This window comes from Scylla paramamosain, chromosome 37, assembly GCF_035594125.1.
Source record: "Scylla paramamosain isolate STU-SP2022 chromosome 37, ASM3559412v1, whole genome shotgun sequence".
Taxonomy (NCBI): Eukaryota; Metazoa; Arthropoda; class Malacostraca; order Decapoda; family Portunidae; genus Scylla; species Scylla paramamosain.
The window spans coordinates 5,876,371-5,893,900 of NC_087187.1; the positions used below are offsets into that span (position 1 = coordinate 5,876,371).

A 17,530-nucleotide genomic window follows, 5' to 3' on the forward strand; every position below is an offset into this window, starting at 1 on the left:
CATTGACTTTCTTAGTTTCCTAAAGGCAATATCTGGTAACTTAATAGTTCAGCTCATGGCTATAATGAGTCTCTCGCGTTGAACCGAGTTGAAATGCACCTTTGGAAAACATGGCGTCACCAGCGTCCTGTGTAGCGCCCCATTCTTATTCTTCACTACACTACAATAATATTTTAAATAGTTCTTAGAATACGAAGGCGTTAAAATTATCTCCAGCAATAGGATGAACAGGACTCGAAGCAGCAAATCCCGAGAACGAACTGAGAGATTCAGTGCTTGGGCGTCGGCGTTCAGGCGTTACCAGTCAGTGCCACGCAGCTGTGTGGGGGTGGGGGGCCGTGCTCCAGTTACCTCAGTAATTACATATACCTTATCTCATTGTTATTGTTGTGTTGTGATCGATAACTATACGGCGCAGTGGTGCAGACTTTGCAGTGAAGAGCCGGCGCGGCGGTGGAACTGAGTGGCGGCCGATGGTGAGGCGTGGTGTCTTGCCTGCCTCCCTGTGTGGCTGCTGCCGGGAGACACGGGATGCGAGGTACAGTGCAACTAATGGTGTTTGTTTTCTTGCAGGTTTTATGGACACAATACTTATATTATACGTGTGTTTACCTTTATTTATTATTTATTCTGTCGATTAGTTGCAAACAAGGTGAGGGAAAGGAAACATAGTGACGTCTCTAGTCTATCCCTGCCTTCTTACGCTTCGCTGTTTCAAAAGAGAAGCATCGAGACTTCCGAAACTAAATCAGATAATTTTTAGGAGCGCATGTTGAGTGGGCCTTTTCTCTTCCTTTATTTATTTCTTTATTTATCTATTCATTTATTTATTTTACATTTTAGCCCTTTGTTGATCTTGACACATGAAAAAAAAATATATATCAGGTTACCCCAAAGTACATCCATAACAAGCATGTATCCTCTTGCTTACTGTACTGAAGGAAAGACCGTGCAGTGTGTAGCCGAAGGAAACTGGCAAAGAGGAAAATGATAATCCTGAGACGAAATAGAGTTTATTGATTGAAAATTCTCGTTCATCTTAGTAACACGAAGTAGGTACTTACGCGGGGAGAGGAGGGGGAGGTGGGGAGATGGAGGGGAGGTGAGAGGAGGTGGGGAAGATGATGGAGGGAGTAACCAGGTTGGGAGAGAATGAAGGGAAGGATAGGTAGGAATAGAGTGCGTTTGGAAAAGAGCAGAAAAAAGAAAGAGAGATGCGATAGAAGGAGTGGAATTAGTTGAGTGAGGGAAAGAAGGGGGAGCTAACGAGTGAGAGAGTATGAGTAAGGAAGAGTGAGGAGGTCGGGAATGGAGGGAACAAGAGGTATGGTGGAGGAGAGGAAAGCTGGGAGGTAGGTGCGGATGGAGAAAGAGCGAACAGGTGGAGGGGGAGGAAAGAAGGAAAGAATACGGAGAAAAGAAAGTTAGGGAGCAATTTGAAGACGGAAGAAGGGATGGAAGAAATAGAGAAGGGGGGAATGAGCAGGATGAGCAGATGGGGAGGGAGGAAACAAGAATATGATGAGGGAAATGGGAAAGAGGAGGGGTGGAGGGATGAAAGGAGGTATGGAGGTAGGATGGGGAGAATGGAAAGATAAGGAGCAATGGAGGAAAGGAGGTAACCGGATATGGTGGTGGAGAAGGGGAGGGGAGGGATTAGGGAAGGCTGGGGGGGGGAGTGTGGTGGGGTGGGGAATGTTGGGGAGGGGAAGTAAGGGGCACGAGCACATCACTGGGGATTACTGTACTTACAGACTTGTAGAACTAACGTTGTGTGTGTGTGTGTGTGTGTGTGTGTGTGTGTGTGTGTGATTGCACAGTATTCGATTTTCCTATAAATGTACACAATATTCCTACATTTTGATTGGTATTACTTAAGAGTTAATAAAAGTAGAAATGTTTAAGTAGTAATAGTAATAGTAGTACATACATGTAACACTCAATATATACATAGTAGAACACCGGTAAAATACTGCTTGATAGAATGTACTTATATGTGTGTTGGGGGGCGGGGGACGAAGTTGGGGTGACGGGCTGGCGGGGTGTTTGGTCAAGCCCTGTGGAGGTTAGGGGGGGAGGGAGGGAGGCACCTACCAAGGGACTAGTGACGCGTGACTAGACTCTCCAGGGCTTGTGTTTCGCGACGCTGTGTTCTCTCATCGGGACTCTTCTCAAAGGTGGCAGGGATGGTTAGTCGGGTTCTCATGGGTGGTGTCTTAGTCATCGATGGTGTGGGGGTCTAAAATATCTCTAGAATTATGAAAGCAGTCTTGAAAATCCCAGTCACATCCACTAGAGCCTGTTGAAAGTAGTCAAGATGAGACGCCCGAGGTGTTTTTGAGAATATGGTCCCTGACTCGTGTATGAAAGTCTCTCTCTCTCTCTCTCTCTCTCTCTCTCTCTCTCTCTCTCTCTCTCTCTCTCTCTCTCTCTCTCTCTCTCTCTCTCTCTACAGTTTCTTAGAGCGGGCCGAGGTGGCGTCAAAGCGCACGCCGTGGTTCAGGAAAAACTCCTCGATGGGCGTCGTGCTGCCGTCGTCCGTGTCGTCGTCGGTGTCGTGGCGGGGCGGCGCTTCAGGGTCCGCGTGTGCCTCGTGCTCGGGGATCTGGGTGGGGATGGTAATGGTGGTGGTAGTAGTGGTGGCGGTGGTCGCCTGTAGGGAGTGAGGGGGGATGGGGGCGTGCGGTGATGGGGGTGAGTGGTGGTGGTGGTGGTGGTAGTGATGGTTATGGTGACGGTGATTCGCTTCCACAATGGTCGCCTCGCCGCGGGGACTGCCGCTGGAGGAGGGGGAGGAGGATGAGGAGATGGTAGGGGTGGTGGCGGCGGGTTCTTTGTGGAGGTGGTTGTGGTGGAGGTGATGAGGGGAGTCTGCGGGGGTGTACTGTCTTGGAGGGGGGATGATGATGTGGTCCAGGGAAGGTTCGGCGGGGCGGTAGGGGTCGTGACCCGCGGTGGCTGGGGGTGAGGAGGGCGGCGAGCCCTGCTCCTTGAGGCGCGAGTCGTGCAGGAGGTCCAGAATGACCAGCTCTGAGGGCTGCGGGGCAGGGCGCGCCGCGGGGAGCTCCTGATCGGGGAGGCTCGCCAGTGCCTGGTGATTCTTGCCCGGCCGAGGCCGCCAGTTGATAAGGCCTCCAGCGCCGCTGCCGCCATTGGTGCTTCCCTCCGTGCCACTGTCGCCGCTCCCCTCGGTGGTGTCGCCCAGCCTGATGGTGATGGTCTTCATCTCGCAGCTGTCGGAAGCCTCGGCGTCACTTTCTTCCAGGATTCTGAAGGGCGCGTCCTGCTGGCCGTGGCTACCGCCTGGCCGCCGCGGCCAGGGAGGACGCGGCGGGCCAGCCGCATGGGGCAGCTCGGGCATGTCGAAGGACACCCTGGCAGGCCGCTCCGTCCTGGGGAAGGCGACGCATCGAAGAATGCCGCGTACGTCCGCCACCCGCGCCGCCACGCCCACCTTGCGGCGGCGGTGGCGCGCCTCTCGCCGTCCCAGCACCTCCACACGCCGTGCCCCTTTTGGCTTGGCCTCCAGCAGGAGCTTCTCGTAGTCTTCTCCGCTGCCCCACGCAGCTCCCTCCGCCACTGCCTCGCCCAGAGGTGAGTGGGCGGCGGGCGACTCGGGCGACGTCACCCACCCCGGCGCGCCGTTATCCACACACGACAGAGGCGAGCCGTAGCCCACCAGGCCAAGGCCGCGGGGCTCCGGGCACTCTGAGGAGCCAAAAGAACACTGCTGCACGAACCACCCATCCGGCTCCTGTCCCTGGGGGCAGTGGCCAGGTTGTCCAGGGCAGTCCTCGTGTGTGTGGTGTGACGCACCCTCCCCCTTCCAGTCTCCCTCCCTCGCCCCTGCCCGTGTCCCGTCTGCCGCCCCCTGGCACCTGGCGGCCGCCTCGCCGTGCTGCCCTCCCACTGCCGTCAAGGTAACACGACCCTCAGCCTGGCACCGCTCCTCGGCTTCGCTGGCCTCACTTGCTCTGCTGCCCGTACCCGCCATCTGACTCCCGACCAGGGTCGTGCTAGTGGTGACTGTCTGCCTGGTGGCGGGGGGCGGGGGTGTGCTGCTGGCCGGGCAGCGGCTTGCCTCGCTGGCCTGCTGGCTGCTGGAAGTGGTGGTGGTGGTGGTGATTTCAGGTTGTGAGATGTTGGTGTGCGTGTGGTGGTCTGTCATGGTGTCTGCGGTGGTTGTGGTGGTGGTGTCCTGCTGCTCCCTCTGTGTGGTGGTGGTGGTGGTGGAGGTCGAGGTCGAGACAGAAGACGCAGCAGCAGCAGCAACAGCAGCAGTGGTGGTGGTAGTGGTGGTGGTGGTGGAAATAGTGTCAGAGGCAGTGGTGAAGACAGTGGTACTGATGGTGGTGGCAGCAGTGTGGTGTTCGGCGGGAATGGTGGTGGTTGTGGTGGTGGCAGTGGATTGTGGGGGGATGGTGGTGTCGGTGGCAGTGGTGTTGGTGGTACTCGTAGTGATGGCGGTTGTGGTGGAGGAGGTAGTGGTGGTGGTGGGGACACTGGTGGAGGGGGAGGTGGTGGTATTGCTGGTGGCGGTGGCGGTGGTGGTGGAGACAGCAGCGGCGGCGGCGGCAACTTTGTCTGAGTCAGTGTCCCCGCGCCTCATCTCATTGCGGGCAGCTTCAGCCTGGGGGGAGGGCTGCCTTTAGTGTGTGTGTGTGTGTGTGTGTGTGTGTGTGTGTGTAATGCTAATGAAATGATGACGATGATAATGGTCACAACAGTACTGCTACTACTAACAGCAACAACAATAATAGTAATAATAATAATAAATAATAATAACAACAACAATATGAATTTCAAAACTTAACAAAACACATAATTCTTAAAACAAACAATTATCATTACAGTAAAACTACAAAACTACAAGAAAAACTAAATGACGCGTGTCTTTAACAATATCTAGAGTGAGAGTGAACAAGTGCTTATGAAATGTACCACGATGAAGGGCTGTGTTTATACCTGTCTATCAGCGCATTGGTGGATGCCTGGGTCGCGCCTGACTATCCTGCGGTGGAGGGTGGAGGGGCGGGGGCAGGCTATTAGGGAAGGTTGTGGTTGTGGTGTCTGTCCTGCGTGGAGGGTGGGAAGAAGGGGCAGGCTATGGGAGGAGGTTATGGTGAGGGTAGGTCGGAAGGCTCTACCATAACCGAATGATGTTTTCCTTATATTTTTAAACAGAGTGGGCGATGGGGTGGTCTTGAAAGGAGAGTAGAAGTAAACATAAGATAAACGAGGAACATTACGATAGTTTTGAGGGAGGATATTAAGGAAAAACTTCTGTGCGAATAGAGGAATAGGGATAATTACAATAAATAAGGGGAGAGGAGCAAGGGGTGTTGAATCTAAGAGTATTTTAAAAGTCGGGAGAGAACTGAAACGTACGAGTGTTGTCCCAGGCTTGTGTGTGTGTGTGTGTGTGTGTGTGTGTGTGTGTGTGTGTGTGTGTGTGTGGTGGGGGGAGGGTGGTGTATTCAGAAACTCTTTGCTCTCTCACCACAACTATTTTCCAAGGCCATAGAGATGATTAGCCAGGTTCTCAAGAATGTTTCCCTTGTTAATAACGCAGAAATTATGTTAATCTGTCATTAGAACCATAAGAAAACATCCTTAGAAACCCGTGTCACTTCAACTACAGCCTTGGAAAGTGTTTCAGAATACGGTTCACGTGTGTGTGTGTGTGTGTGTGTGTGTGTGTGTGTGTGTGTGAGGTGGAGGTACAGGCCATGCACGCACAAGGTATCATCAGTCAGGCGGGAGGGCGTGGCGGCTCACTTGGGAGGACATCCAGCCGTGAGTGAGGGAGAAGAACTCTCGTCCCTCTGCGGCGTCCAGCTTGTGTTCCCGCACGGCGCGCACCACCCGCCGCCGCAGCCGAGGGATGAGCGGGTCCAGCAGCTCGTCCGTGGTCTGGCAGGCCCGCTCCTCACGCACCGCCCCGTACCACGCCTCCGCTGCTCAGGCACAGAAGGGTTATACGCACCTCTCGTTAGGCTTTGTAGAGAATGTGATTGTTATGGCTCACACACACACACACACACACACACACACACACACACACACACACACACACACACACACACGAAAGAAGGAATGATGAATGCAAATACAAAGAAGGGGCCATATGAATGTAGCTCGGCCCTTTAAAATATAAATAGTTAAACACACACACACACACACACACACACACACACACACACACACACACACACACACACACACACACACCAATACACTACCAAGACAGCAAAGTAAAAGGGCGTGGTGAGACTCAAGCAAGATGGCTCTTCACCACGGCGGTCATCTCCCTGTCCCTGACCCTTGCGGCTGCCAAACATTCCTCTCCCCAGCACTGTCACCACAGGGCACAGTGCCCCCAGGCACTATTCCCCTTAGCTTCCTTCCCCTTATAAAAAATGGCGGGCAAGTTGTTGTTTACCTGTCAGATCCAGCTGGGAGCCGTACGCCCTCCGCAGCATGGCGTCCCTGGCAGTGGTGGCGGCGGCACCTCCCCCTCCGCCGCCGCTGCCGCTGGCGTCACTCCACACGCTGGGGGGAGTTAAAGGTGAAAGTGACACGAGCACAGGAAGAGTTTTGGTTAGAAGTCCAATAATCTGACATGCGGTGGTAGCCTGACGCGTTGTATTCTCCTCCACTAGTTAGAAGTCCTGTAACCTGACATGCCGTATTCACTTCAGCTCTGTTTTGCCTTTCCCTCAAGATACTTATCGTAATTTTGAATATTCCATTTGACTGTGCTCTATCAGTCCCACTAACAACAAAACATTAGAACTTTAGACCCATAAAAGAACTTCAGACTCAGTGAACCTCGACTTTTTCATATGCATTATTTTGATTATCCTGATGAGGTTTTGCATAAATGTAGGTGAGATTCCGCATATTGTACACACTGCATTGGCTGGTATTTGTGAGAGCAAGGGTTTCTGCGTGGCTCGGGGCGGGGTGCGGTAGCCAGGCACGCGGGTAGTGATGGGAGCCGAGTGTGTGTTGGTGTGTTGGTGGAAACGCAGCGTGTAATTGTGACTTATTGGTGTTGCTTCTGGTCTGAGTAACAGGCAGGCGGCAAACCAGTATATTTTGTCCCTGGCTTGAGATGGATGTTGACTATTATTGGGTCTGTTCATTGTTGCACACACACACATGTATAATTAGATAGAATAGATATTATAGATGTAGTGACCATATTAATTTTACTCACACACACACACACACACACACACACACACACACACACACACACACACCTGATCTCCCGCTTCAATGCCGTTCTCGGGTTGACAGCAGCGATGGAGGGCAGGAAGGGCACAGCTCCGATGGATGTCTTCAGCCGTTGCATAAGGCTGAGCTGCTGCGGCATGAGACCCAGCATGGCAGACCCCACGTACATGCTGTGGGGGGGGAGGGGTGTTAGGGAGACATTTTTACACAGCACCACCAAGAATTACATCCATTCTACCCTTATAATTCTAGGCAAAAATTTTCCCATAATCCCCTCAAATTTTTTCAGGCATTTGCTTCTGTAACTTGGGAGAGACAGAATGTTGCGTCCTATTCTTTTCTCTGACCGAGTAAACATTTTTTTTTTAACATTGCTCTGAGTGTTAACAACGATAACTACAGCAGTGAAAGAGTTAAGTCCGTATCCAGAAACGCTTTGCTCTCTCACCACGACAATTTTCAAAGGCCACAGAGATGATTAGCCAGGTTCTCAAAGGTGTTTCTTCTGTTATTAATGTAGAAATCTTGTTAATCTGGCACTGCAACCGTAAAAAAAACACCCTTAAAAACGCTCTGTTCTCACCACGACAATTTTCAAAGGCCACAGATGATTAGCCGGTTCTCAAAGGTGTTTCTTCTGTTATTAATGTAGAAATCTTGTTAATCTGGCACTGCAACCGTAAAAACACCCTTAAAAACGCTTTACTGGCTCACCACGATGATTAACCAAGTTCTCAAGAGCGTTTCTCCTGTTAATAATGTAGAAATCTTGTCAATACATCTGAAGGTGAGGGAAGTTAATGGGTGACGGGTGAAATGAATGGTGGGTTACAGCAATGGGTAAAAGCATGGATGAGAGTGTTTGGGTGAATAAGGCTGAGTTTTGAGTGAAGGGAGGGTGTGAGGAAGAAGTTGACGAGTGATGGGTGAAGAAGAGGATGGGTGAGTGATGGATAGGGAATGATGGATGAAATACATGATGGGTGAGGTGGATGAGACTTGAGACAGAGAACGGGTGAAATGTTACGAGTGAGGAGCCGAGGACCACCACCACCACCACCACCACCACCACCACCACCGCATCTAAGGCTCATAATGATTTTTCCTAATTCCCTATCATACTCCCTTCCGCTTCCCTTCCTGTCAATTGGCGCCACTTATCCCTCCCTCTTCCCCTTCCTCTCTCTTCCTCCCTCACTCCATCCCCTCACGTCCTTCCCCACTTCATATTTCCCTCTCCTCGATTCTATTCTCGTATTCCTCTCCATTTATTTTGTTTACTTTAATTTCTCTTCCTCCTCCTCCTCCTTTTTCTTCTCCTCACATTCTTTTCCACTTCCTTTTTCTTTCGATTTTACTTTCCCATTGCCTTTTATTCGACATTCTCTTGTGTCTCTATCCTCCTTCTCCTTCTCCTACTCCTTCTTTTCTTTCTACTATTCATCCATCATATCCTATTCTCTCACTTCCTTTTATTCTACATTCCATCGTATCTCCCTCCTCCATCCTCCTCCTCCTCCACCACCACCACCTCACCTCTCCACGGCAGCGCTGGGGGTGGGGTCTGAAGGTCGCGAGAGGCTGGTCTTGTTGGAGGAACCGATGTGGCAGCGAACCGTCTTGGCTGTCTTGAAGGCTGACCTGTCGTTCTTCTCTGGCCTGTTAATGGGAGATAGGGGCGCAGGTAGAGGGTAGATGAGAGGACGTTAAATTGATATAGACTGACAGGTGGATAGGTGTGCTGATAGACGGGGAAGTAGATAGATAGACAGGTAGGGGGGTAGACTGATGTGGCGTTAGATTGATTGATAGACTGAAAAAATTGGTAGGTGGATAGGTAAACAGAAAGGTAGGTAGGTACTTAGGATTAATTGACTGATATAGACAGGTGCACAAGTAGAAGAGGGGTAGACAGGTAGGGCAGATTGATACAAATTGAAAGACTTACAGATGGGTTTGCTAGACTGGGAGATAGACCGATTAGTTAAATGATAGCTCGTTAGGTTGTTTGAAAGATTGGCAGTGAATTGTTAAACAGGGAAGGTAGATAGGCAGAGTAGGCAGATTGATAGCTCGTTACATTGATATATATATTGAAAGACTGGCGGGTGAATAGGTAGACAGATAAGCAAGCAAGTTGATTGATATACTACTACTACTACTACTATTACTACTGCTACTACTACTACTAGTAATAATAATAATAGTAATAAGAATGCCTATTTCCAACCAAGGCCATTATACACAAATATTTATAATAATAAAAAAAAAAAAGGTTATTGGTTTGCACCTTGTATAAAAAAAACCCCACGAAAAAGAAAGAAAAAAACAAAACTGACGAACTATTTTGACAACATAGAAGAGTGATAATCCTCAGTAACAAAGTAAACAAAAAAGTATTATTTCCATCACTCATACTTATACCAATTTCAAGTTTCCCAGTAGCACGTATGGCGGAGGCTCACCTGAAGAGGATAATGTACAGCTTGGGGAAGAAGAGCAGCACGAGGGTGACGAGAGCGCTGAGTGACGTGCACATACTCATACAGATGATCTTGTGTGTACTGCCGAAGTAGATGGGGAACCAGGCCAGCTGTGGGTGCCGAGGGGGAGGTGACAGGTAAATAAAGAGGCACTGAGAAGGTAACACACAGATAGACAGATACAGAGAGAGAGAGAGAGAGGGGGGGTGACAGGCAGACAGACACACAGAGGTGATGGGAAGGAAAAACAGTGATAAAAAGGAAAGGAGAGAATAAACCAGCGAGAGAAACACATAAAAAACGTAATGACATGTTTGGGATTGATAGACAGACAGACAGACAGACAGACAGACAGACAGAGAAAGGTTGGAAAATAGAAGTAAAGAGGAAAAACAGTGAAAGGAAAAGAAAACGAATGAAATATGTAAGGGATTGACAGACAGACAGACAGACAGACAGACAGACAGGTCCATCTTCTCTGTCTTTTTTACTTCTATTTTCTCTTCTCCCTTCCATTCTTTTCTTCTTCCTTTCCTTTCTCCTGTCTTTTGCCCCTTCACTTCCTTTTATTCTCTTTTTTCTTCCTTTCCTTTCCTTCCTTTCCTTTCCCTTTCCTTCCTTTTCCTTCTCTTCCATTCCCTTCCTTTTCTTTCTTTTGCCTTTCCTCCTCTCCTTCCTTTTCCTTCCTTTGCCTTTCCTCCTCTCCTTCCTTTTCCTTACTTTCTCCCATCTCCGCCTTCCGCCTATACATTTTCTTCACAGCTTTCTCCTCCTTTCCTTCCTTCCCTCCCTTTCCTTTCCCTCCTCCTCCTCCTTCTCCTCCCCCCCTCCTCCTTTCCCATTGTTTCATCAAATCTCTTGTCTTTCCCTCCCTTCGCTTCATCAAGTGTCTCTTCTCCTTCCCTTCTTTGACCCTTTCTTCACCCTCTTCTTCTTCCTTCTCTTCCCATCTTCTTCCCCCTGTTTTTCTCTCTCACTTCCTCTTCTGTACTCTCCTCGTTGCTCTTCCCAACATTCCTCGTTTATCACGTGTTCTCCCCTCTCCCTCTCTTCGCTAATTAACATTTTTATCGCCTTCTTTCTCGTCTTCATTCAATTTTCCATCCAAGTTATTTTCTCAGATTAAAAAGAAAACTAATCTTATTCCTTAGTTTTTTTTTTTCCTTCGGTTTCTTATTCTTTTTTCTTGCAGATCTCTCCTCGTTCTTCCTTATTCCCTCATTTCTTGTTTACTTTCATTGTTATCCTCTCTGTTTTTATCATGGTTTTACTTATTGTGGTTATTATTATTATTTTTTTCTTTTTCCTTCTAGTGATTTACATATTAACAAAGACAATTAAACTCCCATTTTTCGTTTCTGTCCTGTGTCCACGTGTCTCTTAACAGTGATCAGGATGTTTAAAAAGGCCATTTCTTTTCCCTCATAGCAGTCTGCATGTTAAGAAAAGAATAAATTAAACCTTTGTCTCCTTTTTCTATGGGTCCTTTTTACTGGGCCTTTTTATTTAGTGAGCTTTTTTTTGTTGTTGTTTTTTTCTTTTAATTTTGTTGCCCTTGGAACGTAAGAACCGAAGAAAAAGATTATTGGAAATTCTATGCTTTTTAATCCGTTTCTCTTTTTTGTAGGTTTTCGTAAAGATTCTGTATAATATTTTATTGGCGCGAACTGTTGCATGTCGCAGTGAAGGGGGTGAAGACAACATAAACACCCTTTTTTTTCTCCTTTTCTGTGACTTTTCTTTAACTTCTCTTGGCGATATGGACGTTAAATGCAAACTCCTTTTTATAATTTTTCTGTGTTCATTTTCAGTGATGTAAATGTTGACAGTGGCGCGGCGATATACAACACCTCACGGCACTAGAAGCAACGAAGTCTTCAAAAAACATCAAGAAAGAAAAAAAAAAGTAAGAAAAAAAAAGTCGGCAATTTTTTTTACCAGTATATTGCTTTAGAGATGACTGGAGCAAGACGAATGATCTGAGAATAGCAGTAATTAGGGAAAATCTTGCTAAATTGTAGGGAAAGAGTTGAACATATATCTTCTTTTTTATTTATTTATTTATTTTTTTTCTACAGTAATATGGGCATTAGCAAAGACAAAATCAAGCTCCATTTCCTTTGTGATTGTTTTTTTCTTTTTCTTTATGGTGAATTGAATGATGACAAAGAACGATTATGAAAATGAAGGGATTAAATCAGCATTTTTCGTTATTCTCCTTTATTCGTCTTCCTGCTCTCTCTCTCTCTCTCTCTCTCTCTCTCTCTCTCTCTCTCTCTCTCTCTCTCTCCCCTTCATAGTATTTACGGACGAACGGAGAGAGAGAGAGAGAGAGAGAGAGAGAGAGAGAGAGAGAGAGAGAGAGAGAGAGAGAGAGAGAGAGAGAGAGAGAGAGAGAGTTAAGGGAAGAACTAATAACATAATCGGAAACAAAATTAACAGATAGAAAGAAGATGGGGAGCTGAAGATGATAGGAAGGGAAAGAAGATAGGAAAGATAGATAGATAAAGAGGAATTTCGCACCAAGGTGAACAGAAAACAATAGAAAATGAATAAATAAGGTTAAAAGTAAGGAAAGGCGGAATAGATAGACAGATGGCGATAATAGATAGATAAATAGATAGATAAATAGATATAGTAGATAATGGGAAGTGAATAGAAGATGAAAGGAAGGTGATAGATATAAATGAATGTACAAAAAATATAATAATAGACGAATAGAGGTGAAAGAAATAAAAATGAAAAAAAAACAAGGAAAATATAGGAAATACTGAGATTAGAGAATGACAAATAATAAAGCAATAGACGAAAGGAAAAACGAAGAAAGTGGATCTTATTTTGATGCGCAAGGAGAGAAGACCTAAAAACACAAGAAACAAATGATGAATGCTAAGAAAAGGAGAGATAGATAGATAGATAGATGTGAGAGAGAGAGAGAGAGAGAGAGAGAGAGAGAGAGAGAGAGAGAGAGAGAGAGAGAGAGAGAGAGAGAGAGAGGATAGGGTTAAAGGGTTACAAGAAAGGGTTAAAGGCAACGCAGACAAGCACTCACCCAGATGACGCATGTGGTGTACATGGAGAACCCGATGAACTTAGCCTCGTTGAAGTTCTCCGGCAGGTTCCTGGTCTTGACGGCGTACACGGTGCACATCAGGATAAGGAAGAAGTCCCAGGCGAGCGGTGCGATGATTGCCCGGTCCGAGGTGTTGCAGACGAGATTCACCTGAGCCATAATCTGTTAGTTTATTGACGCAGGAGAATCGAAGTGGTATTTAACAAGAGGTTTCAAGGCTTATCCTTCAGTTTGTGATGATTTTTATATTTCTTTTGGGACAGGCATCTCAGTGTTTTTCTTTTTTTTTTTTTTCCCTTTTTGTTTCCCTTGGCCAGTGAGCCTTTTAAATAAATGAATAAATAAATAAATAAATAAAAAAAATCAAACTGGATAATACGTAATAAAATACATGATATAAAGTAACAAAATAAACACACACACGCGCGCACACACTCCTTGACACACAAATACACACATACATACATACATACATACACTATGTACATACATACATACACACAGCGCGGTATTGTAACTAAAAGCGCGTTAGAATGTGATCAGTCTCTCTCTCTCTCTCTCTCTCTCTCTCTCTCTCTCTCTCTCTCTCTCTCTCTCTCTCTCTCTCTCTCTCACAATATCTGAGTGCCTTCCTGTCTTGCTCGCGTCTGTTATTCCTTTCTGGCATTCCTCCTCCTCCTCCTCCTCCTCCTCCTCCTCCTCCTCCTCCTCCTCCTCCTCCTCCTCCTCCTCCTCCTCCTCCTCTTTTTCATCATTTCTCCGTCTAGTCCTCTCTCCTCCTTCACCTTTTATCTTGCATGTTCTCTCTCTCTCTCTCTCTCTCTCTCTCTCTCTCTCTCTCTCTCTCTCTCTCTCTCTCTCTCTCTCTCTCTCCTTGCCTATCAACTGCTCTTTCTTTTCCCTTCCTTTCTACTTCCTTTGTCAGACCCTTCCCCTCGCCCCATCTCCCTCTCCTCCTTCCCCCCTCCCCTTCCCCCCTCCCCCTCACCTCATCGGACTTGGAGTAGTCGTGGCGGCTGTCGGGCACGTCCAGAATGAGCATGGCGATGATGATGCCCAGCTCGATGCCAATTAGCCCGCACGTGATCACCACCTGGCGGGGCGCGGCGGCGGAGGTGGTGGTGGTGGTGGTGGTGGTGGTGGCGGAGGTGGTGGTGGTGGTGGTGGTGAGAGAATGAGATGGATTATTAGTTTTTTTTTTGTTGTTTGCTTTTGTTTTGTTTTGTTTTTATATAGTCTACTTAATTTATTTTATTCTGTTATTTATTTGTGGTGTTTTAAGTAAATAGTTCATCCTTTTCAGAGAGAGAGAGAGAGAGAGAGAGAGAGAGAGAGAGAGAGAGAGAGAGAGAGAGCAATTCGTATACACATGAATTTACAGAAACGAATATAAATTAGCATCACTCTTAAGAGATACGACATTATCAGCTAACGTCAATCCTGTAAACACACACACACACACACACACAAACACACGAAAACAACATAGGATACATTAGATAAGGTTAAATTCTCTCTCTCTCTCTCTCTCTCTCTCTCTCTCTCTCTCTCTCTCTCTCTCTCTCTCTCTCTCTCTCTCTCTCTGCAACACACACCTGCGCAGTAGCTGACATAAACCGAGGCTTGCGCATGGTGATCTTCTTGTTTCCCGCAAGTATCCTGGCGATGCGGTTAGTCTTGGTGACCAGCGCGGCGTAGATCATGGCGAAGGAGAGGCCCGGCAGTATCCTGGAGGCGGCGCAGCTGAAGGGGGAGGGGGGCGCCAGCAGGGGGAGTGTGGCGCAGTAGGAGACCATCATGCCCACGAAGATTATATAGGAAAGCTCGCGTGTGGAGGCCTGTGGGTGGTGCATGGGGGAGTGGAAGGAAGGGTGGATGTGAGGTGGATGGTGGGGGTGTGTGTGTGCGCGTATGTGTGTGTGTGTGGGGAGGGATTAGTGTAGTGTTCTTACAAATACACACACACACACACACACACACACACACACACACACACACACACACACACACACACACACACCTTGACAACGGGCGTGTGGTTGTACTTAATGAACACAGACATGGTGAAGCAGGTGGCCAGGAACCCGAGGGACGCCAGGGTGAGGGCTGCGATAGACTCAGGGGCGTCCCAGGTGAGGTGCCGCACGGGGATGGCGTCACACCCTGCAGGAGAGGAGGAGGAGGAGGAGGAAGAGGAGGAAGGAATGGTGTGGGATGAGATTGGAAGGAGAAGGAGGAGATGGTGGTGTAGGAGGAGGAGGAGGAGGAGGAGGAGGAGGAGGAGGAGGAGGAGGAAGAGAAGAGATGGAGTAGGAAAAGATGGCAGTGGGATAAGAATGGGGGGAGGAAAGGAGGAGGAGGAGGAGGAGGAGGAGGAAGAAGAGGAGGAGGAGGAGGGAGAGCAAGAAGTAACAACAGCAATGTAGTAGTGGTAGTAGTAGCAGTAGGACGAGGAGGAGGAGGAGGAGGAGGAGGAGGAGGGGGAGGAGAATGAGGGGGAGGAGATGTAGATGAGAAAACAAAGAGGGGGGGGATAAAGCAAAAAAGGAGAAATGGAGGGAGATAACATAAAAAAAAGAGAGAAAAAAAGAGAAAGAAACGGAGGAAGAAAGGAGGAAGGAAGCACGTACAAGGAGGGAGGGGATTAAGAAAGGAAGGAATGTATGAAGGAAAAAGATAAGGAGAGAGAGAGAGAGAGAGAGAGAGAGAGAGAGAGAGAGAGAGAGAGAGAGAGAGAGAGAGAGAGAGAGAGAGAGAGAGACGAAGGTGTGTATATGGAGATAATGGATAAAGGGAGGAAGGAGAAGGGGAGGAAAAGTTATTAGTTTCATGATGAGTATAGTAATTATGGAGGAGGAGGAACAACAAGAAGAAGAAGAGGAGGAGGAGGAGAAGAAGGAGAAGGTGAAGGAGATTAAGGAGGAGAGATGGAAGGGCTACAGTTTGGCACAAGTAATACAAAATCTTCGTGGAATGATGGACGGGGAGACATGGCCAGGATTTAGAAGCACTTTACTCCCTCACTACTTATTTTCCAAGGCCACGGAGACGATTAGCCGGGTTCTCAAGACTGCTTCTCCTATTAATAATGTAAAAATCTTGTTAATCTGTCCCTAGAGCCATAAAAAAACATCTTTGAAAACCCATGCAACGTCATCTAGAGACTTTGGAAAAGTAGTGGAGGCGCTGCGCAGAGATGTTTCAGAATACGGTTCACACACTTATTGGGAGCCCGCACCTCAACAGAGCCACCGCATTCTGAAACACCTGCGCCACACCTCGACTACTTTACAAAGGCTCTAGTTGAAATTACACAGGTTTTTAAGGATGTTTTAGTGGCTGCAGTGACAGATTAACAAGATTTCTACATTATTGAGAGGAGAAACAGTATTGAAAAGCCGGCTTGTTATCTCTGTGGCCTTTGAAAACAGTCGTAGTGAAAGAGCAAAGCGTCTTTAAGGGTGTTTTTTATGGTTTTTAGTGACAGATTAAGACGATTTCTACGTTATAAACAGGAGAAACAATATTGAGAACCTGGATGATCATCTCATTACTATTACTACTACTACTACTACTACTACTACTACTACTACTACTACTACTACTACTGCTACTACTACTACTACTAACCTAACCTAACCTACCACTACTACTACTACTAACCTAACCTAATCTACTACTACTACTACTACTACTACTACCACCACCACCATGACTGATCTACAACTGTTATTACTTGTATTACCACTACATCTACTACTACAACAACAAACCACCACCACCACCACCGCCAGCACCACCACCAGCACCAGCACCAGCGCCACCCCACACTTACCCGTCATGTTAGCGTTAGGTCTGTATCCCGGCTCACAGTTCTCGCACGCAGTCTCGTTCTTCAGGTACTGGTTGCTTCCGCAGGCAGTGCACACCCAGCAACAGGCCTTCGTGCCCTCACCGCTGCTGCTCTGAACACACACAGAACAATATTTTGAAACACTTCTGCTCTGCAACTCCACTGCTTTCCAAAGGCTCTAGTTGAAGTTACACAGCTTTTTTTATTTTTTCTTTATGGTTGTAGTGAGTGATTAATGAAGTTTTTTTTTTATATTGTTAACGAGGGAAACGCTCTTGAGAACTCGGCTAACCATCTCTGTGGCCTTTGAAAATAGTCGTGGTGAGAAAGAGAGAAAAAGAGAGCAAAGCGTTTCTGAATATTGGGGATAAATAGATGGATAGATGGATGGATAGATAGAAAGATAGATAGAGAGCGAAATAGATAGATGGATGGATATATAATTCATTTGTGGATATATTTCAACTAGTTTTGGTTTCAATTTCCAATAACTATGCGATAAAGAAAATATTGTACATGCAGCCGTATTCCCTTCCAAAAAAATCCAAAATATAAAACTGTTACTCGTAAAATACTAAACTCTTAAACAAAATGAAAAAAAATAAAAAAAATAAAACAAGAAACACACACACACCACACACACACACACACACACACACACACACTCAGAGAGAGAGAGAGAGAGAGAGAGAGAGAGAGAGAGAGAGAGAGAGAGAGAGAGAGAGAGAGAGAGAGAGAGAGGAGAGAGACCATGAGCACTTAACAAGGAGGAATGCTGAGGCCTCTGTTTTATTTGTTATTCAGTTTTCTTAATTTAAAACAGCGAAAGGAGGGACGGGGAGGGAGCGTTGAGGGGGGAGAGGGAGAGGGGAGAGTGGC

General features: G+C 47.1%; 2 protein-coding genes across 6 annotated transcripts in view; one reads left to right on the forward strand and one right to left on the reverse strand.

The window, feature by feature from the left end:
- The first annotated feature begins 369 nt into the window (after positions 1-369).
- Positions 370-17,530, forward strand: part of LOC135091560 (checkpoint protein HUS1-like) — a 143,067-nt gene continuing 125,906 nt past the window's right edge. For 2 of the 5 annotated variants that reach the window (XM_063989312.1, XM_063989317.1), the window contains exon 1: positions 370-538. In XM_063989312.1, the coding sequence (XP_063845382.1) occupies positions 474-538 (65 nt within the window). In that variant the 5' untranslated portion in view covers positions 370-473. Of the gene's footprint in view, positions 539-9,676; positions 9,863-11,536; positions 11,632-17,530 lie in introns of all 5 variants that reach the window. The other 3 variants (XM_063989315.1, XM_063989314.1, XM_063989313.1) reach the window with 3 other exon arrangements.
- The window catches only part of LOC135091556 (uncharacterized), a 123,363-nt gene continuing 106,833 nt past the window's right edge, over positions 1,001-17,530 (reverse strand). The window contains 12 exon segments of the mRNA XM_063989298.1: positions 1,001-2,417; positions 2,454-4,630; positions 5,779-5,957; positions 6,443-6,552; positions 7,269-7,412; positions 8,779-8,901; positions 9,708-9,835; positions 12,778-12,960; positions 13,787-13,891; positions 14,394-14,636; positions 14,819-14,961; positions 16,634-16,763. Coding sequence (XP_063845368.1) covers positions 2,240-2,417; positions 2,454-4,630; positions 5,779-5,957; positions 6,443-6,552; positions 7,269-7,412; positions 8,779-8,901; positions 9,708-9,835; positions 12,778-12,960; positions 13,787-13,891; positions 14,394-14,636; positions 14,819-14,961; positions 16,634-16,763 — 3,843 coding nt within the window. The 3' untranslated portion in view covers positions 1,001-2,239.